Source organism: Tilletiopsis washingtonensis (assembly GCF_003144115.1).
Source record: "Tilletiopsis washingtonensis strain MCA 4186 unplaced genomic scaffold FA09scaffold_15, whole genome shotgun sequence".
In the NCBI taxonomy this organism is placed as follows: domain Eukaryota; kingdom Fungi; phylum Basidiomycota; class Exobasidiomycetes; order Entylomatales; genus Tilletiopsis; species Tilletiopsis washingtonensis.
This window is the reverse complement of record NW_020312012.1, coordinates 489559-515231: the sequence shown is the minus strand read 5'-3', so window position 1 is coordinate 515231 and position 25673 is coordinate 489559. Positions and strand designations below refer to the sequence as shown.

The 25673-nt window shown below is 66.8% G+C and overlaps 10 protein-coding genes across 10 annotated transcripts; 5 read left to right on the top strand and 5 right to left on the bottom strand.

Annotated features, from left to right (window-relative positions):
- Positions 1-224: 224 nt before the first annotated feature.
- FA09DRAFT_284645 (Glutamyl-tRNA amidotransferase B subunit) lies at positions 225-2334 on the bottom strand (the record flags this gene model as incomplete). Its single annotated transcript, XM_025739872.1, has 10 exons — positions 225-508; positions 562-680; positions 740-966; positions 1033-1205; positions 1267-1378; positions 1443-1527; positions 1589-1704; positions 1766-1869; positions 1928-2149; positions 2205-2334. Coding segments are annotated over 10 exons (1572 nt in total), but the record flags the coding sequence as incomplete, so codon positions are not given.
- A 485-nt stretch (positions 2335-2819) lies between these two features.
- Positions 2820-5238, top strand: FA09DRAFT_361673 (RabGAP/TBC). Its single transcript, XM_025745386.1, has 2 exons — positions 2820-3720; positions 3792-5238. Exons 1-2 carry the CDS (start codon positions 2918-2920, stop codon positions 5101-5103), a joined length of 2115 nt encoding a protein of 704 aa, XP_025597241.1. The 5' UTR covers positions 2820-2917; the 3' UTR covers positions 5104-5238.
- Positions 5239-5265: 27 nt separating this feature from the next.
- FA09DRAFT_331013 (hypothetical protein) lies at positions 5266-6453 on the bottom strand. The gene is made up of 5 exons (XM_025742836.1): positions 6316-6453; positions 6136-6252; positions 5805-5955; positions 5686-5744; positions 5266-5627 (listed from the first exon to the last, which is right to left on the bottom strand). Exons 1-5 carry the CDS (start codon positions 6436-6438, stop codon positions 5403-5405), a joined length of 675 nt encoding a protein of 224 aa, XP_025597240.1. The 5' UTR covers positions 6439-6453; the 3' UTR covers positions 5266-5402.
- A 418-nt stretch (positions 6454-6871) lies between these two features.
- On the top strand, positions 6872-9750 carry FA09DRAFT_331012 (MCM-domain-containing protein). Its single transcript, XM_025742835.1, has 5 exons — positions 6872-7177; positions 7453-8200; positions 8254-8399; positions 8456-8539; positions 8595-9750. Exons 1-5 carry the CDS (start codon positions 6902-6904, stop codon positions 9525-9527), a joined length of 2187 nt encoding a protein of 728 aa, XP_025597239.1. The 5' UTR covers positions 6872-6901; the 3' UTR covers positions 9528-9750.
- FA09DRAFT_339876 (hypothetical protein) lies at positions 9652-13209 on the bottom strand (the record flags this gene model as incomplete). The annotated part of the gene is made up of 1 exon (XM_025744260.1): positions 9652-13209. One exon carries the CDS (start codon positions 13207-13209, stop codon positions 9652-9654), a length of 3558 nt encoding a protein of 1185 aa, XP_025597238.1.
- Positions 13210-13332: 123 nt separating this feature from the next.
- FA09DRAFT_74319 (hypothetical protein) lies at positions 13333-14148 on the bottom strand. The gene has a single exon (XM_025745811.1). It carries the CDS (start codon positions 13973-13975, stop codon positions 13379-13381), a length of 597 nt encoding a protein of 198 aa, XP_025597237.1. The 5' UTR covers positions 13976-14148; the 3' UTR covers positions 13333-13378.
- Positions 14149-16288: 2140 nt separating this feature from the next.
- Positions 16289-18639, top strand: FA09DRAFT_326031 (Pkinase-domain-containing protein; the record flags this gene model as incomplete). The annotated part of the gene is made up of 8 exons (XM_025741190.1): positions 16289-16506; positions 16562-16640; positions 16703-16811; positions 16878-17116; positions 17173-17277; positions 17334-18320; positions 18412-18528; positions 18580-18639. The coding sequence occupies 8 exons, from the start codon at positions 16289-16291 to the stop codon at positions 18637-18639; spliced, it is 1914 nt and encodes a 637-aa protein (XP_025597236.1).
- FA09DRAFT_74284 (hypothetical protein) lies at positions 18577-19257 on the top strand. Its single transcript, XM_025745810.1, has one exon. It carries the CDS (start codon positions 18749-18751, stop codon positions 19112-19114), a length of 366 nt encoding a protein of 121 aa, XP_025597235.1. The 5' UTR covers positions 18577-18748; the 3' UTR covers positions 19115-19257.
- On the bottom strand, positions 19220-22572 carry FA09DRAFT_331009 (hypothetical protein). The gene is made up of 5 exons (XM_025742834.1): positions 21380-22572; positions 20806-21186; positions 20156-20710; positions 19905-20089; positions 19220-19845 (listed from the first exon to the last, which is right to left on the bottom strand). Exons 1-5 carry the CDS (start codon positions 22205-22207, stop codon positions 19398-19400), a joined length of 2397 nt encoding a protein of 798 aa, XP_025597234.1. The 5' UTR covers positions 22208-22572; the 3' UTR covers positions 19220-19397.
- A 206-nt stretch (positions 22573-22778) lies between these two features.
- FA09DRAFT_346549 (DLIC-domain-containing protein) lies at positions 22779-25646 on the top strand. The gene is made up of 9 exons (XM_025744756.1): positions 22779-23058; positions 23117-23326; positions 23396-23710; positions 23788-23990; positions 24052-24145; positions 24207-24712; positions 24765-25034; positions 25097-25217; positions 25275-25646. The coding sequence occupies exons 1-9, from the start codon at positions 22857-22859 to the stop codon at positions 25409-25411; spliced, it is 2058 nt and encodes a 685-aa protein (XP_025597233.1). The 5' UTR covers positions 22779-22856; the 3' UTR covers positions 25412-25646.
- Positions 25647-25673: the final 27 nt, after the last annotated feature.

Here is a 25673-nt window from a genome sequence, read left to right as displayed (position 1 = left end):
TTGTCACCTCATATAGGCGCACGGAGGTCCTTCGCAATCGTGCGGCGTCTTCAGGGCAGCGTGTTTGCTAGTCGCCGAGGAGGGAGCTGTTCATGAAGCATCGGGCGCAGTGAGAACATTACCGCTCGCTCGGTCAGGCTCCAGAGACCAGGCCCGCGGAATCGCTGACGCTGTAGATGAGAAGAGGTCTATTGCTTGCCGCCCAGCACTCTCCTCTCCAGTCCCTCCTTGACAGCCTTCGCATCTGCCCTCCCTTGTGTGCGCTTCATCGCCTCGCCCACAAGGCGCATGAGCACCTTGGTCTTGCCCGCCTGTACTGCTGCCACTGCGCTCGGCAGATCGCGCACTACCTCGTCAAGTAGGGCATCGAGTGCCTCGGTGCCCGCACTGCCGCCGCCCATCGCTAGCATGCCGCGTGAGGAGAGGTGCTGTTGCACGGGCGTGGCGCCCGTCGGGAGCTTTTGCTCGCCGCAGACGAGCTCTGCCAGTAGTTGCCGAGCCGTGGTGCCTGCAAGATCTGCTCAGCACGCACGTTCAGCCGCAAGGAAATTGTCGACTCACCCGTCACTTGCCGCTCCGCGACTAGATCGATGAGCTCTGCCAGTGCCTCAGGCGCCACAGGATTGGCGCTGAACGACACCACTGCCTGGTTGAGCGCCTTGAGCAGGTCCTGAATGATCCTGCGAAGTGCATGATGGGTCAGCAGCGTCAGGCAGCGCCAAGCACGCCGACTGCGCACCAGTTCATCGCGACCTGCGGATCCCGACCGCACGCGACCTGCTCAAAGTAGGCCACCGAGTCGGCAACCGTCACTGCTGAGCCAGACGCAGCAATATCGTCCTCCAGGCCGATGCGCATGAGCACATTGATGTCGCGCAGCGAGAGATCGGGGTACGTCCTGAGCAGACGTGCGCGCTGAGCATCAGGAAGCTCCGGCAGGCTTGCCCGTGCTGTGTCCAGCGTCTCCTGCGCGCCACAGAGCCAGAGAACCCGTCAGCGCATGCCTGTCTCTGAACGCAAGCAACGACGAACCTGCGTCAGCACGAGCGGCGGCAGACTCGGGTCGGGCATGTAGCGATAGTCTGGTGCATCTGCCTTTGAGCGAAGGCGGAACGTCGTGCCAGTCGCTTCGTCGTAGCCGCGCGTATCTTGCTCGACGAGCTCGCCTCGCTCAAGAGTCGCGATCTGACGACTGACTTCGTGGCCTGTGGCAGCATACGTCAGCGCCTGGGCTTGGCCTGCTCGCTGCGGCGATGCACGACTGACCGATGGCGAGAGCCACGAAGCGCGCAGAGTTCAAGTTCTTGACTTCGCAGCGCGTGCCGAACGGCTCGTCGGGTCGTCGGACAGACACATTGACGTCGCAGCGCAGTGAGCCCTGTTCGCAGTGGATGTCACATCAGCGGGCGCCGCAGAAGCCCAAGACCACGGTTAGAGCTCACCTCGTCCATATTGCCGTCGCTGGCGCCCACGCGCCGCAGCAGCTCTTGGATCTTGCGCACGTATGCTGCCGCTTGCTCGCCAGAGCTGCACAGAGAAGAAGGAGTCAGCTAAAGACAGCTGGACAGTGAATTCAGACGTAACACACCGCAGCTGAGGCCCGCTGACGATCTCGACGAGCGCAGAGCCGGCGCGGTTCAGGTCGATGTGCGTCTCGTTGCCGCCAGACGAGGCTGAGATGTAGTGCTGAGACTTTGCCGTGTCCTGATCTCTGTCAGTCAGCTATCGTCACAGCGCCTGCCTTGAGCCTGTTACTGCGCCTCACCTGCTCGAGCTGCACCTGCTCAATCAGCACGTCCACTTCCTCGCCTGCGCCTAACTGTCCCTCGTCGGCACGTAGCCGTACGATGCCGTTGACCGCCAACGGCGCTGTAATCCCAGTCTCAGCAAAGCGCAAGACTTGCACGCGTGCGTTGCTGAAGCTCACCGTACTTCTGCGTGATCTGCCAGCCGCTCGTGAGGTCCGGATAGAAGTAGTGCTTGCGATCCCACGTGCTGCGCAGCTGTACATCGGCCTCGAGGGCGAAGCAGGCGCGCAATGCCTTGTCGAGCGCCGAGGCAGAGAGACGAGGCAAGGAGCCGGGCAGCGCAGCGTCGAAGCCACAGACAAGACTGTTGGGCGGGGAGAGAGGGGTGGGCAGGGGTGCCGCTGCAATCCCCCAAAGTCAGCAGACGGCGTGGACTGTCAGCGCCTGAGCACGCACAGCTGAAGAGCTTGTTCTTGGAGCGCAGCTGTGCGTGCACTTCGACGCCAATGACAGCCTCCCAGCCCTGCGGAACCGCATTGGCGCTCGTCGAAGCGGCCGATGCGAGGCGCGCAGAGCTGGCAAACCCACGCTGCGGTGCTGCCTGCGGCAGTATCCGCCAGCTGCTGGACGCGCGGAACATGCCGGCGAGCTCGGCGCAGACGCTGTGCTTCGAGCTAGGCTTGAGGAGTGCGCTGCTGCTTGCTGATGGTTGAAGGGAAGGAGGACGCGGCGTCGTGTGGCGCTCCTCTGCAGGGCGCAGCGTGGGAAGAAGCTGCTGCACGCCGCGGCGCTCCCGAGATGCACACCTTGGCACCCTGCAGCGCAAGGCGCATCGCACACGGCAGCGTATCGACTGCACGCCGCACGAGGCAGCAGGGCAAGATGGACGGAAAGTTCGGGTCGGCATGCGAGTGAGAGTGCTGGCATCTCTGGGCGCAGAGGCCGCGAGGGCGTCAAAGTGTGGCTGTGGGGTGCGGCCGCGGCGCCGCCCTTCGGCGTTGGCTGATGCACGGTCCCAGGGCAGGGTTCGCGCCGTGTCGCGTGTGATGGCTTGCTTCATCTCCTCATCCACCGCACACCCACAGCAGCAGCCCTCGCTCGCTCTCTGTCCTGCTCATCGCAGCACTCCGCCACTCTCTCGCCGCCGCCGCAGCTGCAGCTTCGCCGCCATGTCGGCGCCGCTCGCCGCCAGCGCAGCACGGACGAGCACGCCCGACGGCGCCCGTCCTTCGCGCGAGCTGCGGCCGCTGCAGCTCGCCGCCTCTGCTGCCGGCAGCACGAGCCGAGTGGGCTTCGTCGCAGCGTCGCGCTCCGGCTCGGCAGCCTCGTCGCACACCGAGAACTGGGTGCCGCCGCAGGACGCAGACGGCGCCTACGTGCGGCGCACCTACGCACACTTTGCGCGGCAGGGCGTGGAAGACGACGGCATTGCCGACGGCAAGGAGTGGACACGCGAGCGCGGCAATGGCCATGCCTGGGAAGAGCCGCCGCCGTCACGCGGCAGCAACCACACCTACAGCAGTCTCAGCGCTCCTCCCAGCCGCGCTGGTCGTCTCGCACCCCACGAAGCATGGACGCAACGCGCGCCCGGCTCGCAGCGCCTCTCGGCGCCGCCTGTCTCGCCGCTGCTCTCGCCAGCGACGATACAGACCTTCGGTCTTTCCATCGTCTCGCCCGCTCTTTCACACCCACGCGAGTTCGTACACTCGCCGCTCACCACGCCTTCGCCTGAAGTAGGCTTCACTCCTGCCTCGCCGGCCTCCTCAGTCAAGGATCGGACGCCGGTGCTGAACGAGCAGCATACGTTTCCTTCGGCGACCAGCTTCAGCAACATCTCGCTCGCAAGGAGCGACGAGAGCGTCTTTTCGGGACATCAGCGCACGCCCTTGTCTCCCGGCGCGCTGGCAGAGGAGGAGGAGGAGATGGACAGAGTCAGATCGGGAAAGGAGGCGATGCTTGGAGAGGTCGATCGGTGAGTGGTAGCAGTCGGGAGCGAAGCCGGCATGTCGTGCTGGAGGTTGCGCTGCGCTGACACTACCTCAGGTACGGCTTCTTCTCACGAGGAAGCGACGCGAGCTCGTCCGGGCGTCCGCCTCGCACCACCGTGCTCGACTCGCGGCTCTACGACAAGCTACCTGGGCGCGTTCTTCTTCCTGCACTGCGGCCCAAGCACTCTCGCGGGCGCAGCAGCATGGGTCGCAAGGGCGCCGACGAGCCCAAGAGCGTCGTAGGCCATGCTTCGTCCGCCTCTCTCGACGGCTCGCAAGGCAGCAGCACAGCGGAACTCGAGTCGGCCCGGCGCGCTCGCGCCTCGAGCGAGTCTGCACAGCGCGTACGCGAGACGAGCCGCGTCAGCAAGTGGCAGGCTATGCTTCGTCCTGATGCGCGCGACGAGGGCCAGAATGTGCGCTCCTATGCGCTGGCCAACAGCTTGTTGGGCAGCAAGAAGCTGCGACGACGCGTGTACAAGGGCGTGCCTGATCGCTGGCGTGCCGCCGCATGGTGGGCCATGCTGCCGCTCAAGACTCGGCAGGACATCGAGGCGTTCGGCGCCGTCAACGACCCGACTGCCGCGATTCCGTCATCCGAGGCACAGCTCAGCGCCGAGAAGCGCTTCGAGTCGCTCGCGGCCGTCGCCAGTCCGCACGACGTGCAGATCGACCTCGACGTGCCGCGCACCATCAGCGGCCACGTCCTCTTCCACACGCGCTACGGCCAAGGCCAGCGCAGCCTCTTCCACGTGCTGCACGCCTTCAGCCTCCACTGCCCCGACTGCGCCTACTGCCAGGGCATGGGGCCCATCGCCGCCACTCTGCTCGTCTATCTGCCACCAGAGCGCGCCTATGCCTCTCTCGTGGCGCTGCACGACACGCCGCGCTATGCGCTGCACCGCACCTTCTCGCCCGGCTTCCCCGGGCTCGTCGAGAACTTCTACGTGCAGGAGCAGCTGTGCGAGCTCTTCATGCCCGACCTCATGGCCAACTTCCGCGCCCACGACATCAGCACCAGCGCGTACGCGACCAAGTGGTACATCACGCTCTTCGCAAACGTCGTGCCCTTCCAGACACAGATCCGCCTCTGGGACGCCATGCTCCTCGAGGGCGTCGACGTGCTGGTTGCTTTCGCGCTCGCCATTCTCTGGGCTCAACGCGGACGGCTTGCGGCGAAGGCCGCAGGCTTTGAAGTCATCCTCGGCTCGCTTGGCGCAGAGTTCCTGCCCACGGACGACGACATGCTGCTCCGCTGGGTCTCGCAGCTCCTGGCGCGCGACGACGTGCGGCGCCACATGGCTGCGGCACGCAAGAAGTGGCGTGCCCTTGAAGCATCCGGCGAGGCGCTGCAGATGATCACCTAGACGCTCGTTCACGACCTCACGACATCAAGATCTGCGCCATTCTGCCCTCTCATTTTCTCGCCCCTTCCATCATCCAAGCGTCCCTGTGCACACTCACGTCACCGTCTTCCACATCAATGCACTGTCTCTTCGAGCTGCGCTGCGCCGCTTCTGACACCGGATGCCGAGGGAGAGGTATATCATTGAGCAGCGACGATTATCAAGCGCAGAGCGATTCAGGAGCAGAGTCCGCGGTGAGGCAACGCGACGAAGACCCGGGTATGCGGAGAGCAGCAGTCGGCAGGGAGACGGGTGGCAGCTCACTTGCGTGCGGCCGCCTGAGCGCCGCCCGGCTGTAGGTTGTTCGAGCTGTTGCTCTTGACGAACTCCTTGGCCGATGCCTGCGCGGGGTGCTGCTCCGGCGCAGTGCCACCATCCTTGGAGCGCGCACCTGGGGGCAGCGGCTGCTCGGTGGTCAGGCCTGGCAGGCCGGCGAGAATGTGCTCCTCGCCCTTGACGCGCAGGAACTCTTCCAGCAGCTTTGCCTGAGGCCAGAGATGCGTCAGCTGTGGCGAAGCAATGGCAACGCATCGCCAGACTCACGTTGCGCGAATTGGCACGCCAGATGGCCAGTGCAATGTCACCCACAAGCGGCACGAAGCCTGTTCGAGCATCCGCGTCAGCCAGCGTTCTCAGAGCACGGATCCCCCGCAAGCACTCACCAATGCCAGCGCTGACTGCGTTGTTCACGACCATGCGGTGCACGACCCAGTCAGGCAAGTCGACGCCCTTCTTAGCGGGCTTCAGCACGAGCGTGTAGTTGAGGCCGGCACTTGCGATGTCACCGGCGCCCGGGATGATGCCGATGATGAACTGCGACAGCGGGCGTCAGCATGAGGCACGAGAGGTGCTCAGGTCGCACGCAGACTTGCGCCAAGCTGAGCGAGCAACACATGAGGGAAATGTGTGCGGCGCCAGCTCCGAACGCCACTTCTATCCTATGCCTCACACGCCGTCCCTATGTCCGCGTCTCTCTCGCCGCGCCTGACTCACTGTCCAGCCGAACTTGAAGCCGCAGATGTGGAAGCCCTTGTCGAGGTAGTGGGCGCGGCGCGAGATCTTGCGCAGCAGCTTCGCCTCCTCCTTTGTCAGGCCAGGCGGCGGCGGGCGCTGCAAGCGAGAGGGCCACCGTCAGCCTGCGTCCGCCACACGTGCCACCTCGGCAGCACACACCTTTCTGCGCTTCTCCTTGCCCGAGGCATCGACGTAGTACTCGTAGAACGGGTCGACGGGCTCGTACTGCTTGGCGTTGCGCTCGATGAAGCCGCGTGCGACCTTGTTGGCGATGAAGGCCATGGCTGTGAGGTGATGTGGGAGGTGGTGGTGGTGGTGAGAGCGAGGCAAGCGCGATGCACCCCGCAACGGGCTCACGCGAGTGGCTTGGCCTTGGCTAGATGCGCAGCGAGCTCGAGGCGCGGCGGGCGCTGATCCCGACGTCATCGCGCCGCTTCGAGCTCCAGGCCCGCTGGGCGGTCAGGGTGGAGGCTGTGCCAGCCGCAGGAATGCTCTCGCGCGTGAGAGAGGGTTCAGCCCTCGCGCTGGCTGACGTAAGACACGCGCCACTTTACGCGTCCACGCAGGACGCGTCTTGGTGTTGGCGCGGCAGGGCGGCGGCGAGCTGCTGCGAGGCAGGCACGAGAGGAGGGTGCTGCGCTGCTGCTGCGATGCCGAGGGCGGCTTTCGGCCGGCGCGAAGCTCGCTGCCGACGCTGCCACTCCGCACGGGCTCTCCCTCACACACCACCACCCAGCCCGCAACCATGTCCGGCTACGACACCGGCCGTCTCTACAGCGCCCAGGTGCTCTCGGGCAACGATGCGTCGCGCGCGCCCGACGCGCCCGCGCAGACCGAGGCGAGCCTGTTCGACTTTGTGCAGCGCTTCCGCCTCGGCGCCGACTACGTGTACCGCGACCGCCTGCGCGCCAACCTGCTCGCGAAGCAGTACGTGCTCGAGGTCATGCTCGAGCACGTGCAGCTCTGGAACGTCGGCCTGGCGCAGCTCATGCGCACCGAGCCCGGCGAGATCCTGCCGCTGGTGAGTGCTGTGCGAGGTGTGGTGAGGCCAGGTGGGGCGAGGGTTGCCGGGCATGTGCGGGCTCGGATGCATGGCGGAGCGAGGCGTACTCAGGGCTGTCTGGCTCCGTGCGCGGCGACAATGCAGGCCGAGCAGTGCTCAATCGTGTCTGCCTAGCTGGCCACCTGGCGAGCTGGCCGTCTGGCTGGCTGCGCTGCTCCGCCTTGCTTGTGATGCCTGCACTGCTCCGCAGCTGCTCATTCCCGCTGGGCTGCTGCTCACATCCCGCCTCGCAGTTCGAGTCGGCTGTCCGGAGAGCCGCACGCGGCATCATGTACCCTATCGCCGACGGCGCGCGGCCCGAGGCGCCCGACTGCCAGGTGACGCTGCGCTCGTCGGCCAACCTGCTGGGCATGCGCGACCTGCACGCCGATTCGATTGCGCACCTGGTGCGCATCCCGGGCATTGTCATCGGCGCCTCGACACTTGCGTCGCGCGCTGTGCACCTGCAAGTCATGTGCCGCGAGTGCCGCACGAGCAAGGGCCTGCCGATCCAGTCCGGCTTCGGCGGCTTCACGCTGCCGCGCTACTGCGACAGTGCCGAGGCAGGACAGCGCTGCACCGGCGTCGACCCCTTCGTCATCCTGCACGACAAGTGCCGCTTCGTCGACACGCAGACCATCAAGCTGCAGGAGGCGCCCGACATGGTGCCCGTCGGCGAGCTGCCGCGCCACATGCTCCTCTCCGCCGACCGCGCGCTGTGCGGCCGCGTCGTGCCGGGCAGCCGCATCATCGCGACCGGCGTGTACTCGACGTTCACAAGCCAAAAGTCGGGCAAGGGCTCGGCTTCGGGCGCCGTCGCGCTGCGCACGCCCTACCTGCGCGTCGTGGGCCTCGAGATTGACGCTGAGGGCGCAGGCGGCCGCGGCGCTGCTCGCCTCTTCAGCGCGGCAGAGGAGGATGAGTTCCAGCGCTTTGCGCGCACGCCGGAGCTGTACGAGAAGTTTGCCAAGAGCATTGCGCCGAGTATCTTTGGCAACGAAGGTGAGTCTCAGGCTCGAGCTGCTCGTGCTCTAGCGCTGACGACTCGCCGACAGACATCAAAAAGGCGATCACATGTCTCCTCTTCGGCGGCAGCAAGAAGATCCTTCCAGACGGCATGCGGCTGCGCGGCGACATCAACGTGCTGCTGCTCGGCGACCCGGGCACGGCAAAGTCGCAGCTGCTCAAGTTCGTCGAGAAGGTGCGTGCCACTCTGAGCCTGCCAGCTTGATCTCCTCTCTGACACGCTTTTGTTAGGCCTCGCCCATCGCCGTGTACACCAGTGGCAAGGGCAGCAGTGCGGCGGGTCTCACAGCGTCGGTGCAGCGCGACGTGCAGTCGGTGAGTGCGGCAGCGTGCGCCCGTGCCTCGCAGCCTGCGCTGACCCTTTGCGCAGCGCGAGTTCTACCTCGAGGGCGGCGCGATGGTACTGGCCGACGGCGGCGTGGTGTGCATCGACGAGTTCGACAAGATGCGGGACGAGGACCGCGTGGCGATCCACGAGGCGATGGAGCAGCAGACGATCTCGATTGCCAAGGCGGGCATCACGACGATTCTCAACTCGCGCACCTCGGTGCTGGCGGCCGCGAATCCCGTCTTCGGCCGCTACGACGACATGAAGTCGCCCGGCGAGAACATCGACTTCCAGACGACGATTCTGTCGCGCTTCGACATGATCTTCATCGTCAAGGACGAGCACGACGAGGGGCGCGACCGCACGATCGCCAAGCACGTCATGAACATTCACATGAACAGGCCAAACACGGACGCCGGCGCCGTGGGCGAGATCGACATTGAGAAGATGAAGCGCTACGTGGCCTACTGCAAGGCTCGCTGCGCCCCACGGCTGTCGCCCGAGGCGAGCGAGAAGCTCAGCTCGCACTTTGTCGCGCTGCGCAAGCAGATCGCGCAGGTGGAGCGCGACAACGACGAGCGCAGCAGCATCCCCATCACGGTGCGCCAGCTCGAGGCCATCATCCGCATGTCGGAGAGCCTGGCAAAGGTGACGCTCAGCACGTCGGTGCGCGAGGAGCACGTCGACGAGGCGATGCGCCTCTTCAAGTTCTCCACCATGGACGCCGTGCAGGCGGGCAACGTCGACGGCATGACGCGCGGCGAGCTGCAGGAGGAGGTGCAGAAGCTCGAGAAGGAAATCCGACGGCGCCTGCCCATCGGCTGGAGCGTCTCGATGGGCCGCCTGCGCGCCGAGTTCGTCGACGGCCAGGGCTATACCGCCCACGCCCTCGAGCGCACCATCTTCATCCTCGAGCGGCGCGACGTGCTGCGCCTCTCCAACTCGCGCAAGATCCTGACGCGCACCGGCGTCTAGCGGGTCCTGCCTCCTATCCTCTCTCCGTCTCTTACCCCGGGTCTGCTTCCTCGTTACCATGTACTTGTATGATCCACGTCCGCCCACTGCACACATCTTCACGTTGTCCGAAGCGCTGCATTGCTCAGACCAGCTCGCCCCCACGCGACCAAGCTGGCTGTCCAGAAGCCAGGGCGCTGAAGACGCGCCTGCGCCACTCATCCTCCCGCTCCGGCAGGGGCAGCTCGGCAGCCTCGCGCGGCGGATCCGCTGGTGATACTTGTTGCGCCGGCGCCAACGCCGCGACGCTCCCGCCCTTCTGCCGCAGCCAGAGGCGCAGGTTGCGCTTCCAGTGCGGCGTGAGGCGGTAGCCGAGTCGCTGGGCCTCGGCCAGCTTGAGCTCGAGCGTCTCGGCCCGCCCTTGCATGGCGTGCAGCGCCAGCTCGGCGCCGATGATGCCCGCCGTCCAGCCGCCGGGCGTGCCGTGGCTTGAGCCCAGATGGCGCGCCCAGAACTCGTCGAGTACCTCCTGTGCCTCCTCGAAGCGCGACGCGCGCGCAAGGCACACGACGAGCCGGCCGGCGTCTTGCGACTTGATGCGCACTTGCTGCCGCGGCGGCTCGATGCGCTCGCGCTGCGAAGGCGGCACGTAGTCGCCGCCGCGGTGGTACTTGGCCTCGCCGGCGAGACGGAAGAGCTGCAGTGCGGCGCTCAGGCGCTCAGGCCTGAGCGGGGCATCGAACACCTCGGCGCGCGACATCTCGAGACTGGCCCATGACGGAGGATGCGGGTCACCTGGCGCGGGCGGCGGCTGGTAGGGCATGAGGTAGCCCGTAATGCGCAGCGCCCATGTCTGGGCATTGCCCGGCACGCCGAGCACGTCTTCCAGCTCGCGTCGCACCGTGGAGAAGAGCGAGTCGTCCTCGTCGGGTGCGGCCGACTGAGTCTTGCGAGGTGAGGCGTGTAGCGCGTCGGGGAGCAGCTGTGTCGGCTCGAGACGCAAGGGCTCCAGCTGCAGCTCCGAATGCCCAGTCTCGTACGCTGGCGCTGCCTGCACGGTCCGAAGCGCACCGTTGTAGGCGGCCAAGAGCGTCTGGTACTGGATCGCGCCAGAGCGAACCTGCGACGCAGCGAAGTCGCCAAACCAGCTCCGGTAGCCGTCGCGGCCGATCTGCGTGCGTTGCAGAGCCGTTGGCGAGAGCAGCTGGGCTTGCAGGAGCAGGCGCATCGCGTTGAAAAGGTCAAACGTGCGCACGCGCCGCTCAGGCGTGTAGTCGACGAAGGACCGGCCGGCTGCGCTCACAGCGAGGGCGAAGAGCAGCAGAGGCGGTGCATCTCTCTGTCTCGTTTTGCCGATAGCAAGCCATTCTCGTACCTGTTCAAGGATGCTGCCTCGCGGCCCTTCCGTCAACGCGTTCCGCAGCGTGACTCTGCCGGCGTTGTCTTTGTTTGCCCGGCGACACCACTGCGACACGAAGGCCTCGGCGAGTGAGAGTGTCTGATCGGCCCACTCCGCTCCGGCGTCGTGGAAGGCGCGCACGATGGCCGTGGCAAGCCGGGCTGTGAGCGGCACCTGCGCATCGGCGAGCTGCTGCAGCAGATGCATCGCCGCCAGGCCGTCATGCTGGAGCAGACCGCGCACGACCTTCAGGATGACGTGGTCAGGCGGCGGGTCGAGAGGCGAGTGGGCCATGCGCAGCGACATGAGCAGCATGGCCTCCGTTGGCGAGACATTCGGCGTACGATCGATCGCAGCGCCAGACACGTAGCTGCCGCTGCTTGAGGCTGCGCTCACGACGCACGAGTCGAGGATCACGTCGTAGTACTCTCGTCGAAGCAAGACGTCGCCGCGAGTGCGGTGTCGGATCTGTCCTGCGCCGTCTCGCTCCTGGCCCGGAAAGACCTCGCGAGCGACGAGATCGCGCCAGAGAGCGAGGGCGCCCGCCTCATCGCCCAGCATGAGGTGCGCCTCGAGCAGGGCCGCGTGTGAGGCAGGCTTGAGCTTGAGCTGCTGGGCGCGCTCCTCTGCTGAGAGTGTCGAGCGCTTGCGCAAGTCGAAGGTCCGTCTGCGTGCATGCGTGCTGCGAGCCTCGCGCTGATAGAGCACGGCGGTGAGGCTGCGCAGGAGCGGCAGCATGGCACTGTCTGCCGCGCGAAGCACGCCTGGACCAGCTCGCGAAGCGCTGTCTAAGTGCTCGAAGACGCATGACACCAGCATCTCGTCAGCCTGCAGCGGCGTAGGTACAGCCTCTGGAGCAGACAGCCACAGTTGCATGGCTCGCCGCAGAGCTCTAGGCGTCGTCCGACGCGCTGTTTCGGCATCCTGGCCGGCACGAGATTTGCCGGAGCGCGGCGCACGCAACGTCTCGAGCGCTTCCTGTGCGAGCTGCGCGGCGACTTGATGCATCAGCGCCGAGCGTGCATCGATGTCCCTGAAGCTCTTGAGCATCTCGGGCTCGTCGGGCAGCTCCAGTGCTTCTGAACGCGCGCTTCTGCGCCCTCGAGCGGCCTCGTCTCTTCCTTCCGTAGCTGGGCTGGGCTTGCTCTGCGCGTACTGCAGCACCTCCGCTCGCACCGTATGGGAGCGCTTGAGCAGGTGTAGAGCCGCGTACGGCGCAAGCCACGAGTCGCTCTGCATCTCCGCCAGCAGCGCCTCGACGTCCCGCTCGTCAAGCAGGCTCACCAGCGTGTTGAGGGTGAGGACGTGCCGAGCAGGATGAGCGCCCGGCTGCGAAAGGACTTGCAGCAGGCCTGTGGCGCCTTGCCTCGCGCTCTCGTCGGAAGCGGCAAGGGACACGATGTGAGCGCCGAGAGGGGCGTCGAGAGCGGCTGGCGCGTCCTGCAGCGCCTCGACGGCCAGCGCGAGATGCCCACTGCTAGCAAGAAGCCTTGCGGCTCGGCGAACGAGAGAAGCGCTGTGCTCGGGTAGCCACGTGAGAGCAGCACACAGCTGGGCCTCTTGCACGTCGTAGAGCGTGTCCAGCGGCGCCACGCTCTGCATCTCTTCGAGCAGCAGCGACGGCAGCAGATGTGCGTAGACGTAGCGCTGCGACGCGAGCGGGCCAAGAGCCTCTCGCTCGCCGTCCTGCAGCGCGGTCCAGATGTCTGTGAGGCGCTGTCGCAAGGTCCGTGCGGCGCGCACCGCCTCGCCGGCCTGCCGCAGCGCATCTTGGCGCAGCGCAGAGTGCTCGTCAAAGTCGGCAGCAGGCGGCAGGTAGGGCGAGTAGGACGCGATCTGCCACCAGAAGCAGCGTAGAAGCGAGGCGTCCAGTGTCTCGCCTTCAAGCGCGAGCCATGCGGCCCACGCTGCGTCGGCATCGTCTAGATTGACGGCGTGCTGCAGGTCGTGATGCCGTGGCGGGAGCGCCTCGAGCGGCGGCGGCTGTGGCAGAGACGGCACATAGAAGGTGTGCGAGTGAGGCTCATGCGTAGGCTGAGCGTCTGGTGCAGCCGAGCTGCTGGCGCTGCTGGACGGCGATGGAAGAAAGTCGGGACGCGAAGGATGGAAGAAGGCGGGCGGGCGAGTGGTGATGGGCCGAGCAGCCAGCGCCAGCGGCTGCGGCAATCGCGACGGCCCTGCAGTGAGCGGCAGCAACGAGGCCAGTCGCAGCGCCAGCGGGCCCCGTCGGCTGCCGGCAGCCGCAGCGAGCCCAGGCAGGCCGAGCGAGGCGCAGCTGGACAGCGACGCTCGCGCGCAACGCATGGGCCCGGAGGAGGCGGCGGCGCGCACCGGCAGCTCAGCTCCGCTTGACTGGCTGGAGCATGGAGCTTCAGGAGCGCAGCCGGTGAAGAGAGGTGCAGATGCGAAGAGGGTGGTGAGGGTGAGAAGGGCTAGAACTGGTCCGCGCGCTCGCGCACGACTTCAAGCAGGGCTACCTATACGTCCCAGACATTCTCGCCGCGCGCGCACGTGATGCGGCCGGCCTGGCCGGTCCCACGCTCGCACGAGCACGGCCGAGAGCCAGCCTGCTCCCGCGTCCGCTGCGGCCATCCTTGTGCCCTCTGATGCTCGCCTTGCACTGCGTGTGGGACGACAGAGTGCGACACAATCTGCACGGGTCAGAGACTCGTCCGAAGGAAGACGGTGCGTCCGCCAAATTTGGCCTCGCGGAGGCGCGACTCGCCGCGGCCCCTTCTCGAGGCGCCCCCGAACGTGGTTCGGGAGCTGGGCCTCGGATCATCTGGCCTGATGGCAAGGTCTCTGCGTCGCAATCGCTTTGCTCCCCAGAAGCTGGCCCAGAGTCGCTGACTCGCAGCGCTGCACGCCCGTCGAGGGTGGCCTTGCTCGCACGTGGCTGGCCCAGCGAGCTCGTCGTCCGCACTTGCCGCGCGTGGGCGAATCGTCCATCCGGACGGCCTCTCCTGCATGCCAGATTGTCGCTGCGGCACGCTAAGCGAGCGGTTGGAGTGGCCCTCTTGACTGGCGCGCGAAGACGAGAGCTCAGCTGCAGTGCAGCGCTTCGAGGCATGAAGCATGAGAGGGCCGCGCCGCACTAGTCGCGGCACCCCGACGTGCGGGCGATGTGCTGCGCCCTGTGGCTGAGGGCGGATGCAGCGCTGACAACCACTGCCTCGCTGTCGCTCGCTGCCTCGTCGTGCAGACAGCGTGCGTCTGGAAGCAGCGAACGACGGCCGGTGCGGCGACGCGAAGCGCAAGGCTGGGGTCGAGTTGAAAGGGATGCTCCGCTGCGAGAAGAGGAGGTGCGCCAGGTCGTAGCGCGTCGCCAAGCTTTAGCGCGAGGGGCTGCGCCATGGCTTCTAGACGCAGGTCTGCGATAGATCATGACGCCCGGGCTCTGCGATCCGCAGCATCACTATGCTCGGAGTTGGCGTTCAATCCTGCTGCCCTTTGGAGGAGAGTGCGAGGCGGTGTCGGAGGTGTTGGGCGAGAGGGGCCGCGAGACGTGCGGAGCGAGCGGAGGTCGACGCGGGGAAGGCCTCTCATGCGCGCCGTCATCCGACAGGCTGCGGACGTAGCCCCTGCAGCCGCGCACGCGCCAGCATCCGCCGGCCGCTGCCATGCTGCTGCCGACGCTGGCCGACACGAGCAGCGGGACAATGTGGCTGTCGACGCAGCTCAGCAGCGCCGACGAGGGCAACGTCTGATTGGAAGACGTCCTCCGTCGACTGCGGCGAGGGCGCGCGGCATCCATGATGAGGCGCCTCCGTCCGGGCCGCCTCGCAGGGGCTGATGAGAGATTTGATTGCGACGCCGACGGCGACACGGCGTTTCGTCGTCGCCATTCGTCGTCAGCAAGCGACATGATGACCCGCTTCGAGAGCACTTGTCGAGATAGCCACCGGCCCGAACGCTGGGCTGAGTGCTCTCAGGATGCTTCGGAGGGCGGCCGTCGGTGCGTCGCAGGGAGGCGTCGCGCGTGGCTGTGCTCGCCCAGCTTGCGTGGACAGCACCGAGCAGGGATGCTGCTGCAGCGTGCGTGGCCCGCAAGCCTGGATGCTGCCGAAGCTTGCTTCGACACGCCTGGCAATCGGAGCCGATCGCAGTGCAAGGTGACGAGTGCGAGCCGCTGCAACGGTGCGACGAGAAGGAACGGCAGCGAGCGGAGGCCCGGCCTCAGCCAGCATCAAGCGTGGCGGCAGCGTCGCGCGTGGGCGCCGCCGCGGCGGTGGGTTGCCTTCGGCGCCGCGGCTGCAGCTGCCGTGCCTCGGCGCGCGGCGCGAGGCAGGCCGCCAGCACGACGCGCCGCACCGCACACAAGACACACACGGCCCGCTGCGCACGGCAAGCAGCTGCTGCCGCTCTGTGTCGTCGCCCAGCCGCTCGCTTGCTTTGCCTCTCTCTCCCCCAGCCACTCGCCGCTCCTCGCCGTCACTCCTCACGCCGGCCAGCTCTCTCTCACTTTGAGCCTCGGCACGAGCTGCACAGTTGCCGCAGCCCGCGTCTCGCACGCCCTCACGTCCTTGCGCGCGCCCGAGCCCTCGTCTCGCGCACGCCGCAACTGCGCACGCTGCCGCTCCATCCTCACGCCTCGAACACGCCCCAGTCACGGCGCCGAGAGCGTATCGCACGCCCGTCAGCACACTTTACGAAATCTCACGCTCGTCGCGTGACCTGAGCCGCGCCATCTCTCGAGCCCGCTGGCTCTGCCCGTGAGCTCAACCTCGCGCAGCCGCGGTCGCGTCGCGATTCTCCTCTCGCCCGCCAGCTCGTAAAGCTTCGTCAATATGATGGTGAGTCTTCAGCTTGCTTGCTCTGTGCGCATCTGCGAGGCGCAGAGCTGACGTCGCCTGTCGCGCCGCCGCAGGACGCTCCGCCGCAGGGCTCGGACCCCGAGGAGTACTACGTGCGCCAGGACCGCATTGGCAAGGGCTCATTCGGGTGAGTGATCTGGCCGAGAGCTGAGTGGAGAACAGTCGCTGCGGCACGAGGGAGCAGTGAGCCTTCTTGCTCGGATCGGCTCGCAGCGAGGCCAGGAGGCGGCAGTGCGTGCGCCGCTGGGTCACAGGCTGCGAGAAGCGCTGGCTCGTCCGGGCATCCCGGCATCGCAGCGCTTGCTGGCTGTCGCGCGCTCTGTACAGATGGCGCCGGATCTCGAGCCTTCCTCGCCTGCGACAGCACGGCCGTAGCAGCTTGCCCGCTGCTAAGACGGCAGATCCGATGCGTGGCGCGCGCCCTTGGACGGGCCTGGGCTGGAGACGCACTTTGCTCGCAGGCCGGGCCAGGCCGGTCAGCTCGGCCTGGAGGTAGGACCTTGCCGAGCTCCGCTTCGTGAGCTACGAGCTGGTCGCAGGCAGGGCAACGGCGAGCGCAGCGGCCCTGCATGAGCATTTTGCAGACCATCTTGCCGCGACTTGTCCGGGGCCCAGCGCTGACACTGCCCTGGCGCGCCCGCAGCGAGGTGTTCAAGGGCTTCTCCAAGCTCACACGGCAGCCGGTGGCAATCAAGATCATCGACCTGGAGAATGCAGAGGACGAGATCGACGACATCCAGCAGGAGATTTCGATCCTGAGCCAGCTCGACAGCAGCCACGTGACGAAGTGAGTCTGACGGTCTGTGCGCTGCACCGAGGCGTAACCTGATCCGCTCGCCCAGGTACCATGGCTCGTGGCTGAAGGGCACAAATCTGTGGATTGTAATGGAGTACTGCAGCGGCGGCAGCTGCTCAGATCTGGTGCGTGCAATCGAGGCAGGCGGAGGAGAGGCGCGAGACTGACGCGAGGTGGCGGCGCGCAGATGAAGCCCGGTCGCTTCCGCGAGGACTACATCGCGATTGTGCTGCGCGAGCTCCTCAAGGGCCTCGACTACCTGCACGGCGAGGGCAAGCTGCATCGCGACATCAAAGGTGTGTCGCCTTTCGCAGTCGTGACGCTGGCGCGACTGCAGCTGACACGTCCGCGCGTGTCTGCAGCGGCCAACGTGCTCCTCTCGTCCTCGGGCGACGTCAAGCTGGCAGACTTTGGCGTCTCGGGCCAGCTCACGGCAACGATGACGAAGAAGAACACGTTCGTGGGCACGCCGTACTGGATGTCGCCCGAAGTCATCAAGCAGAGCGGCTACGACTTCAAGGCCGACATCTGGAGTCTGGGCATCACGGCAATCGAGATGGCGATGGGCGAGCCGCCGTATGCGGACCTGCATCCGATGAAAGTACGTTCAAGCACGGCCCTCGTGTTGCCGGCAAGCTGACGCCCGTGCTCTCACAGGTGCTCTTCCTCATTCCCAAGAACCCGCCGCCGCAGCTCGACGCGAGCTTTTCCAAGACGTTCCGCGAGTTCGTCGCCTTTTGCCTGCAGCGTGACCCCGCCAACGTAAGTTCACGCGAGGCAAAAGACGCAGAACTGCCCTGCTGACTGACTCTGCGCAGCGCCCGACTGCGCGCGAGCTGCTGAAGCACCGCTTCATTCGCGGCGCCAAGAAGACGTCGTACCTGACCGAGCTGATCGAGCGGCTAGAGCGCTGGCGCGCCGAGGGCGGCGATGGACACGACGACGGAGATGACGGACGTCGCGGCGCAGAGGAGGAGGATGACGGCGACGACGACAACTGGGACTTCGGCACAGTGCGACGCGGCACAGTTGGGCGTGCAGCAGGCGGCGCACCACCTGCGCCGCAGCAGAACAACGGCCGCGCGCCGCACAAGGAGCTGCCGACGCCGCCGCAAATGAGCCAGCAGCAGCAGCAGCAGCACCAGCAGGTGCTTGCGGCACACCAGATGGGCCTGCCCATGGACCGCTTCAACTCGCAGCGCTCGTCGGGCTCGGCGGGCAGTGGCTCGGCCGGCGGCACTGTGCGCGTGCCGGGTGCCAGTGCTGCGCGCCCAGCGATCCCGGGTCTGGACAACAATGCGGCGCCCGGCCCGTCTAACCACGGCCAGTACGACCCCTCGGTGCACAACGTCGGCGGTAGCGGCATCACTGTCAACGCACGCGACTATGGCGCTCAGCCGCCGGTGAGCCCGCAGGCGGCGGCCAAGACGCGCAGCTACGAGCAGCAGGCGTCCATCGATGCTGCCGCGTACGCAGCCAATGGCGCATACGGCACGCCTCAGCGAAGCCGCTACGAGGAGACGCCAGGCGCGCGGCGCGAGGAGTTCAGCACGCCGCCGACTCATCCTCGGCCGCAAGTCGACAGCGCGGTCGAGGCGGAGCGCCGGCGCATGGAGGAGATGCGTCTGAGGCATCACGCCAAGGACAGCAGTACCGACAGCGAAGGCAGCATGGACCCTCGCACTGCCGCGGCGCTGGCGGGCAGACAGCAGCAGGATGCGCAACAGCATGCACCCTCGCGGCAGGCGCAGGAGGAGGCGCCGCCGTCGGCGCTGCATGGCGTGTTCCTGCCTGTTCTTGAGCAAGTGAGTTGAAGTGCATGTGCACCGTGAACGAGGTGCCAGGACGCGGTCGCTCAACGCTCGCCTCTCTCAGCTTTCTCTCGCCGTGTCGCAGAATCCCGATGCGCAGCGCACGATCCTCAATGTCCGCCGTGCGCTCGAGGCGGCGGAGGGTGTGACACCAGGCCTGATGAATGCCTTTGCCACTGAGATCTTCCACACGATGGCCGAGGTGAGTGCTCTGACGATGCGCGCGGGAGCATGGCGCTGACGTCCGCTGCAGATGGAGCCGGACGCCCACGCCGAGGACGACTACGACGACGACGACTGGCAAGGGCAGTGATGCGCCTGTCTGTTGTTTCTCGGCCTCTTCGTCTGCGACTGCCTCAACCGCACTCGCGGCGACTCAATACCCGTCTACGATACCGACCTCAGCTGTGCGGTCTGGCGCGATGTGCTGGCTGAAGCTGCCATCCACGCTCAGCTCCGTCTATCTTCCCGTGCGTGCGCCTGCGGCCGCCATCTCCATCCTCCATCTACAAACGCAACAACCCCATCCCAAGTCTCTACGAGCTCCCCGAGTTCCTCATCTGCACCGCTCCGCCCGTGTCTCATTCCTCCACACGCCTCTCCACGAACGCCCATCGAGCGCGCGCCGCTCACACCTCAGGCGTCGCCCTCACGGCGCCACACGACCTCACGCTCTACGACTCCACGAGGCGATCTGTTCTCCTATGCCGCCGCGTCCCTGCAGCGCGTCGCCTCTACGACCCACTCGATCCGCCCCCCCTGTTCCCCTCACGCCCTCAGCTAGTTGATGCATGCAGCAGTCCTGGACCTCTGCGAGTCTGTGCGCCTGTGTGCGAGTAGCGAGCGGCTGCGGAGAGGTGCAGGCGCCGCAGGATCGCGCAAGGGGGCGAGCAAAGGATGGGTTCGAGAGTGTGCAGGCCGGGAGACAGCTGACAGGACATGCGAGGAGGGGTCACGTTAAGAGGGTTGCAAGGTGGAGCAGGTTGCGCGGGCAGAGTACACATGGCGCAGAGGCGCGCGAGGAGGGGCGGCCGGCGACGCCAGACTGCGGAGGGGCGCACAGCTGAGGTGCTACTCAGGCGGCGGCTGGGAGGCGGGATGGGGCGCAGCGCGATGCGGCTCTTGCTCGCTCGGCAGGTCGGCAAAGACGCTCTCGTCGGGGCGCGGCGTGCGCCAGGCGTGCGGCTGCGCCGTGAACATGGGCATGAAGGCGCGCTGCAGCTGCTCGCGGCTCTTGAGCGCAGCGATGAGGCTGTCGGAGAATTGCGGCGGCGCCGGGCCCGGCAGAGACGTCGATGCGCCGGGTATTGAGGCGCCGCCGGGCCCGCCAGGCGTGCCCACAGCTGCAGCGCCGTCGCCAGAGCTCGTGCCAGCGGCGCCTTGGCTTGTGCCGCTGGCATGGCCGTTCGAAGTGCTGGCAGCAGCGGCAGCCGCCGCCGCGGCCGCCGCTGCAGAGCCGCCTTTCTTCTTCTTGGGCGCGAGGCTGCGCTTGATGGCCGCCTGACGCTTGTTCCAGCCGCTGCGCCGGGACAGAAGATGAGCATGTGTCAAAAGGGGCTGGCTCGGCAGGCGACGCACATCTCGATCTCCTTCTCGACCGACGTCATGCACGACATGTAGTCCTGATACGCCATGCGGTCCGTCGCGATGGCATACAGGCGCTCCTTGCGCGCGGCGTTGACGTCGATCTGCGTGCGCAGCTCGTGCTGCACGGTGCGAAGCATGGCGGAGATCTCGTCGTCCTGGCGCGTCGACCAGTCCGTCTAGAAGAGGAAGGCGAAACGCTTAGCAAGCAGCTCGCATTACTCGCCCTGCCAGAGCACACTCACCGGCTCGTCGCCCACGACATCCAGAATGCGCAGCTCGCCTCGCAATCGCTCCTCGAACGTCCGCATGTCCTGCACACGAGGCGGCACGATCGGTTCCCTGCGCTCCGAGTGCCCGTTCGGCGTGCCAGGCACGTAAGGCGAGCGGCCGTTGGGTTGCGATGCGGCACCGTTCTGGCTCGGCGGCGCAGTGCCGGGGCGTGACCCAGAGGCGAACGCCGAGCCATTCGGCAGCGGCAAGCTTGCGCTGCTGCCGCCAGGCGGCACGGGCAACAGTGCAGACAGCAGTCGTTCTGTCAGCGGCCCGCCGCGGGCGTCTTCTCGAGAGGCGCCGCTGGCGTGCTCGTCGCGCATCGTCCGCGGGTCGAAAGGCGCAGCGGGCGGCAGAGCGAGGCGCTGAGCTGGCGTGCCGGCGCTGCCGCCAGCGAGACCATTCAGGCCAGCTGCATGCGCGGCCTCGGCGCTGCTGATGCCGAAGAAGTCGGCGTCCTCGGCAGCCCACTGCTCGCTGTAGTGTCGTCCAAGCGGCGGAATCTGGAACAGATCTGAGTCGTCGCGCTGCGAGGACGCGGGTCAGAGAGCTTTCGAGAGAGGGCGAGGGCTTCGAGCGGACTCTTCAATCCTATGCGCTGGTTGCACGCCGCTCCACTCACTTTCGCGCTCAGCCAAGCCAGATCATCCTCAGTCAGCGTACGGAACCAGGTGTCCGTGTAGTGCTGAAAGACGTGATGCGGCGTCTGCTCGCCCTTCTTGTCTCTGGCGCGGCCCAGCGCAGTGTTTTGTCCTGAGCCGGAAGAAGCGCCGGCCAAGGCATCGAGGCGATCGCGCTCGCGCTCACGCTCCTTCCAGTCCTGCGACGAGAAGTCCTGCGTCACTTGCAGCGGGTGCGTCGCGTGTGCAGGCGGCGGACGCGCAGAACGCAGCTCGGGCACGGAGAAGTGCCGCGGCGGCAGCTCCCAGCCGGCGGGTGGAGGCCCGTCTGGCGCGCCGGGACCGGACAGGGCGAGACTGGACAGCGGGTGATCGGAGTTGCGCTGGAGACGAAGCGCGCGTCAGTCCTACGTCCAGGCGAGTGGAGACACCGCGTCTCGAGCGCAGCCGCAGGCGAGCAAGCTCAAGCCTGTGCGGTCTCGCAATGACAGCATGTATGCGCACACAAGCCAGCGCTGTGCACTACACGGATCGCACCTGCCCTACCGCCTCCTCCCTGTATGTGTGCGCACTCACCCTTGGCTTTCGCGGCAGCACAATGTTCGTTTTCAACCTGATGCCCAGCTTCCCGTCGCCCTTGCCCTCTGCCGCGCCAGATCCATTCGTGCGCGCTTCGACCGGCTGCTGTGCCCTCAGCGGCTCGTCTTCGCTGCTGCTTCCGGCACCCGTGCCGCTCTCGCGCTTGCGTTTCCGGCGCGCAACCCCAGAGTATGTGCGCGCTGGCGGCGGCCGTGCCGGCGAGGCGCCAAAGTCGTTCTCAGCAATCGGGCCACTCGAGGCGGCGCGTCCATCTCCGTCGGGCAACAGCGAGGCCGAGAGCGAGGGATCACGCTTGATGCGGAACTTGTGCCCCGACCCACCGGCAGCTGCCGAGATAGAGGTCGAGCGCGGACCAGGACTGACGGCACTGCCGCTGCGAGCACGCGTCTGCATGCCACTGCTGCGAAGCGGGCGGCCAGCCAGGTCGTCTTGCAAGTCGGCATCGAGACGCTGGGCACGTTGGCGCGTCTCGCTTCGCATGCGCGACAGTGTCGTGCTCAGCTTGCCGAGCATGTTCAGCGACGGCATGACGTCGTTTGACGTAGACTGCAGCAAGCTCGATGGCGTCGCTGGTGGCGGCGAGCGAGGCGCAGGCGGCGACGGAGAGCGAGCCAGGCCTGCAGCGCCATGCGAGTTCGAGCCGGACGCTCGCGGCGAGGCTGCACGGCGCACATGGCTGCCGTGCGCCGCACTGGAGCTGCTGCTGCTACCCGCGCCGCTGCCGCTGCCCGTGCCGGCGAGCGCGCGCGGAAGAAAGGGAAAGCCTGGCGCAGGTGCAGCCGCTGCAGCCCCCGCGGACGGCATGGCGCTCGAGGAGGAGGTGGACGCCAGGGCAGACGCGACCGCAGGACTGCCGCGCGGCATGCCACGGCTCGAGCAGCCTGCGCTCGCGGCGTCTGCAGCTCTACACCACCCGGAGACTGGACGTGCAGCACGGAGACGACGTGACGCTGCTCAGGTGCGGCACAGGAGTGGTGGAGAGGACGCGGCACGGGCGCCGTGTGGTCGTGCGACGCGACGCGCTCCGAGCCCGGACAGTGCCGCAGCAGGCGGAGCCGGACGGCAGTGAGCGCGCGAGGAGTGCGACGTGCGCAGCGCCGTGCGAGGGCGGCAGAGAGGCGGCTGAGGACAGCGGCGTGCCTCCGGGGCGGAGTGGAGGTAGGGGTATGGCGGAGAGGAAGCTCGTCGACTCGGCGTCCAGGTCGCACGGCGCCTCTCCTCTCCTGCCGGCGCGCGATGTTGTGGGGGGCGGGCGGCGCGCGTTGTAATCGGCGGTAGCGTGCACGTGAGAGCACAATACAAGATGGCGACCGTGGGACCGCCCGTATTGTAATGCGCACGGCCGCCGCTTCGCTCGCGCCTCCTCCGTCCAACACGCACAAGCGCGGCCCAACGCCGCTCGTTCCCTCCTCTCGCTCCGTCTACCACACTCCTCTATTCGCGCGTGCCGCACATGCTGTCTGAGCGCAGCGCACTGCCGCACGACGCCGCCGCCGGCTCCAACGGCGCCGGCGATGCGCTGCAGCCACCAGCCACGCCCGCTGCGCCCAACGGCACCGCAGCGCCGGGCGAGGACGATGCGCAACTCTGGTCCAGCATTCTCGCCAGCGTGCACGGCAGCCGTGCCGCACCGGTGCGCAATGTCGTGATGCTCGGTGAGTGTCGTGCATCGTGCTGGCCTTGCGCTGTTCGCATGCTCACGCGGCCACACAGGCGAGACGGGCACTGGCAAGTCGACGCTTCTTGCCGGCCTGGCCAGCGGCAGCACCACGAGCGCCGGACCCTCTGTCGCTGCGACTATGCCCAGCAGCAGCTCTTCTACCAACATGAACGGGCACGTGAACGGCGTCTCGGCGACGCCTGAAGTAAGAGATCTGGGGCTGGGCTATGCCTACTGGGACGTTCGGGATGACGACGGCGAAGGTGATTCGGCGCCCTTGAAATCGTGCCGATGCGCTGCTCCTACGTTCAAGCTGACTCGAGTCTCCTCAGACACACTGGCGCGCGTTGGCGTGTACCAAGTGCCCTCGTCGCACCCGCTGCACGTCTCGCTGCTGCCCCTAGCTCTGCAGCCGCCGCAGCTGGCGTCCTCCTCGGCCGGCCCATCAGCCAAGGCCGACGCGCTGCGCAGCACTCTCTGGTTGCTCGTGCTGGACTGGAGCAACCCTTCAGCTTTCCTCGATCAGCTCTTGACATGGCTTGACATCGTGGGGCAGACGACACGAGAGGCGCTCGGCGTGCCGGAGACGCAGAAGGAAGCCAAGTGGGGCCGGGAGCAAGAGTTTGCGCGCGAGCTGCAAGAAGGCTGTGAGTCGCAGACGAAAGAGTCGGCTGAGCCGAACGGCCCAGGCTCTGGCTGTCCGATCTCACGCATACACTCGCAGTGGAGACGTACATTAGGGCATACGTCGAGCCGGTAGCGCCTGCTGCGACAGCAGGATTCGGTGTGCAGACGCCAGATGGCGCCGCGACTGCGCCCACGCTGCTGCCAGCGTCGGCTGCAGGCCTGGTCGACGTGAACCTGCCGCTGGGAGACGACGTGCTGCAGCACAACCTCGGCGTGTCAATCGTTGTCGTCTGCACCAAGGTACGCCCTGCCGTGGGCGCCGCTCGTGGCCAGGGGACTGCTGACACCCTGCGTGCGACAGGCTGATCAGATCTCGCGGCTGGAGAAGGACCGCGAGCTGAAGGAGGAGCAGTTTGACCAAATACAGCAGATGCTGCGCACCATCTGCATCAAGTGTAAGCTGCAGGCCGATCGCTCAGACGTTCTCGCGTATACTGATCTCCGGCTTTTCCACAGACGGTGCCGCGCTCTTCTACACGGCACAGAGCCGGCCACAGACTTTCGATGTGCTGCGGTCGTACGTTCTGCACCGCCTCTTCACGCCTGCGCCGGCCAGCCGTATCGCTTCCTCTGGGACAGAAGCTGCCGCTGCACCGAACGGTGCGCCATCAGAGGGCCCCGTGGCCGGTGGCGGCACGGCGCTCTCGACGCGCTTTCCGTTTCTGCATCGCGCCTCGACCGTCGAGCGCGACATTCTCATCGTGCCGAGCGGCTGGGACAGCTGGGGCAAGATTCACGCGCTGCGTGACGGCTATGCATGCGCGCCCGTGTCCGCGGGCTGGGAGTGCGACGTGCTGACGGAGCGCGTGCGGCGTGAGCGAGGACTTGCGAAGGGTGCGCCGGAGCTGGAGGATGAGGCGCGGCAGCAGGATCGTGGACAGGCTGCTGCCGCTGCCGATGCTGGTGTGCTAAGCGCTGTGCGCTTGTATGAGGATCTCGTTGCTGGGTGGAAGGCCGCACCGGTGAGTCATTCGATTTGCGTTTGCTGCGCATCCGCTCACGTCCCGAGCACAGGCGCCAAATCCGAATTCCTCGCGGGTCAAGGAGCCAGACGAGCAAGCCTTCCTGGCACAGCACTTCGCAACGCTGCAAAAGGACCCAGACACGCAGAGCCGCCTTGCTCGTCTCACGAGCGGCGGCGGCGGGGGAGGAGGAGGCACACCCTCAGTCGTCGGTCCGATGCGCAGCGTCAGCCTCAGCCTGCCGGGCGTGGAGCGGGCGATGCAGGACAGAGACACGCCGGATTCGGAGGCTACGGTCAAGCCGCCACGAACGAGTCGGAGGGTGAGCCCTGCTTCTGCGCTGCGCTGCGCCTCGTTTGCCCGCTGACCGCCACCCTGCATCAGGACTCGACGCGCGACTCTGTCTCGTCGAAGCCGACCAGTCCTTTGCTCGGCTCGTCCCCGGGCGCGAGCAGCCCGGGTGGCGTGAAGCAGTCGGAAGTGCTGCACTCTTTCTTCCAGAGCTGTGAGTTCCTCGCAAGGGTGGCGCGCTGACGCATGACTGACATCAGCTGTGCCTCAGTGCTCAACAAGGAGAAGACGCCGAGCAGCTCTCCTTCGATCTCGCGCTCCGCACGCAGCGGAGAGCGTCGCAGCCACGCACCCTCGTCCGAGCGAGGCGGTGCCCCGAGTTCGGGCAGCCGCGCGCCGGACAGCTAGAGCTTCCGCTCTGAGCGGGCCCCGGCTCCGGCTCCTCTGCCGTCCTATCGATGCGTACGAGCGCAGCGCGGCCTGGCCCCGCAGCCCGGTGCCGGCAGATCGCGCCCGCTCTCTCGCCCCTGCATGTCCCCTACCATACCCTCCTCATCTTCTACTTTAGACGTCATGCTCAGCGTGCGGCGCGCGCACACGGTTCCGCAGCAATCTGACGGACACTGAGAAGCGGTGAAGCGATCGTATTTTGGGTGTGGTGGGCGTGCCG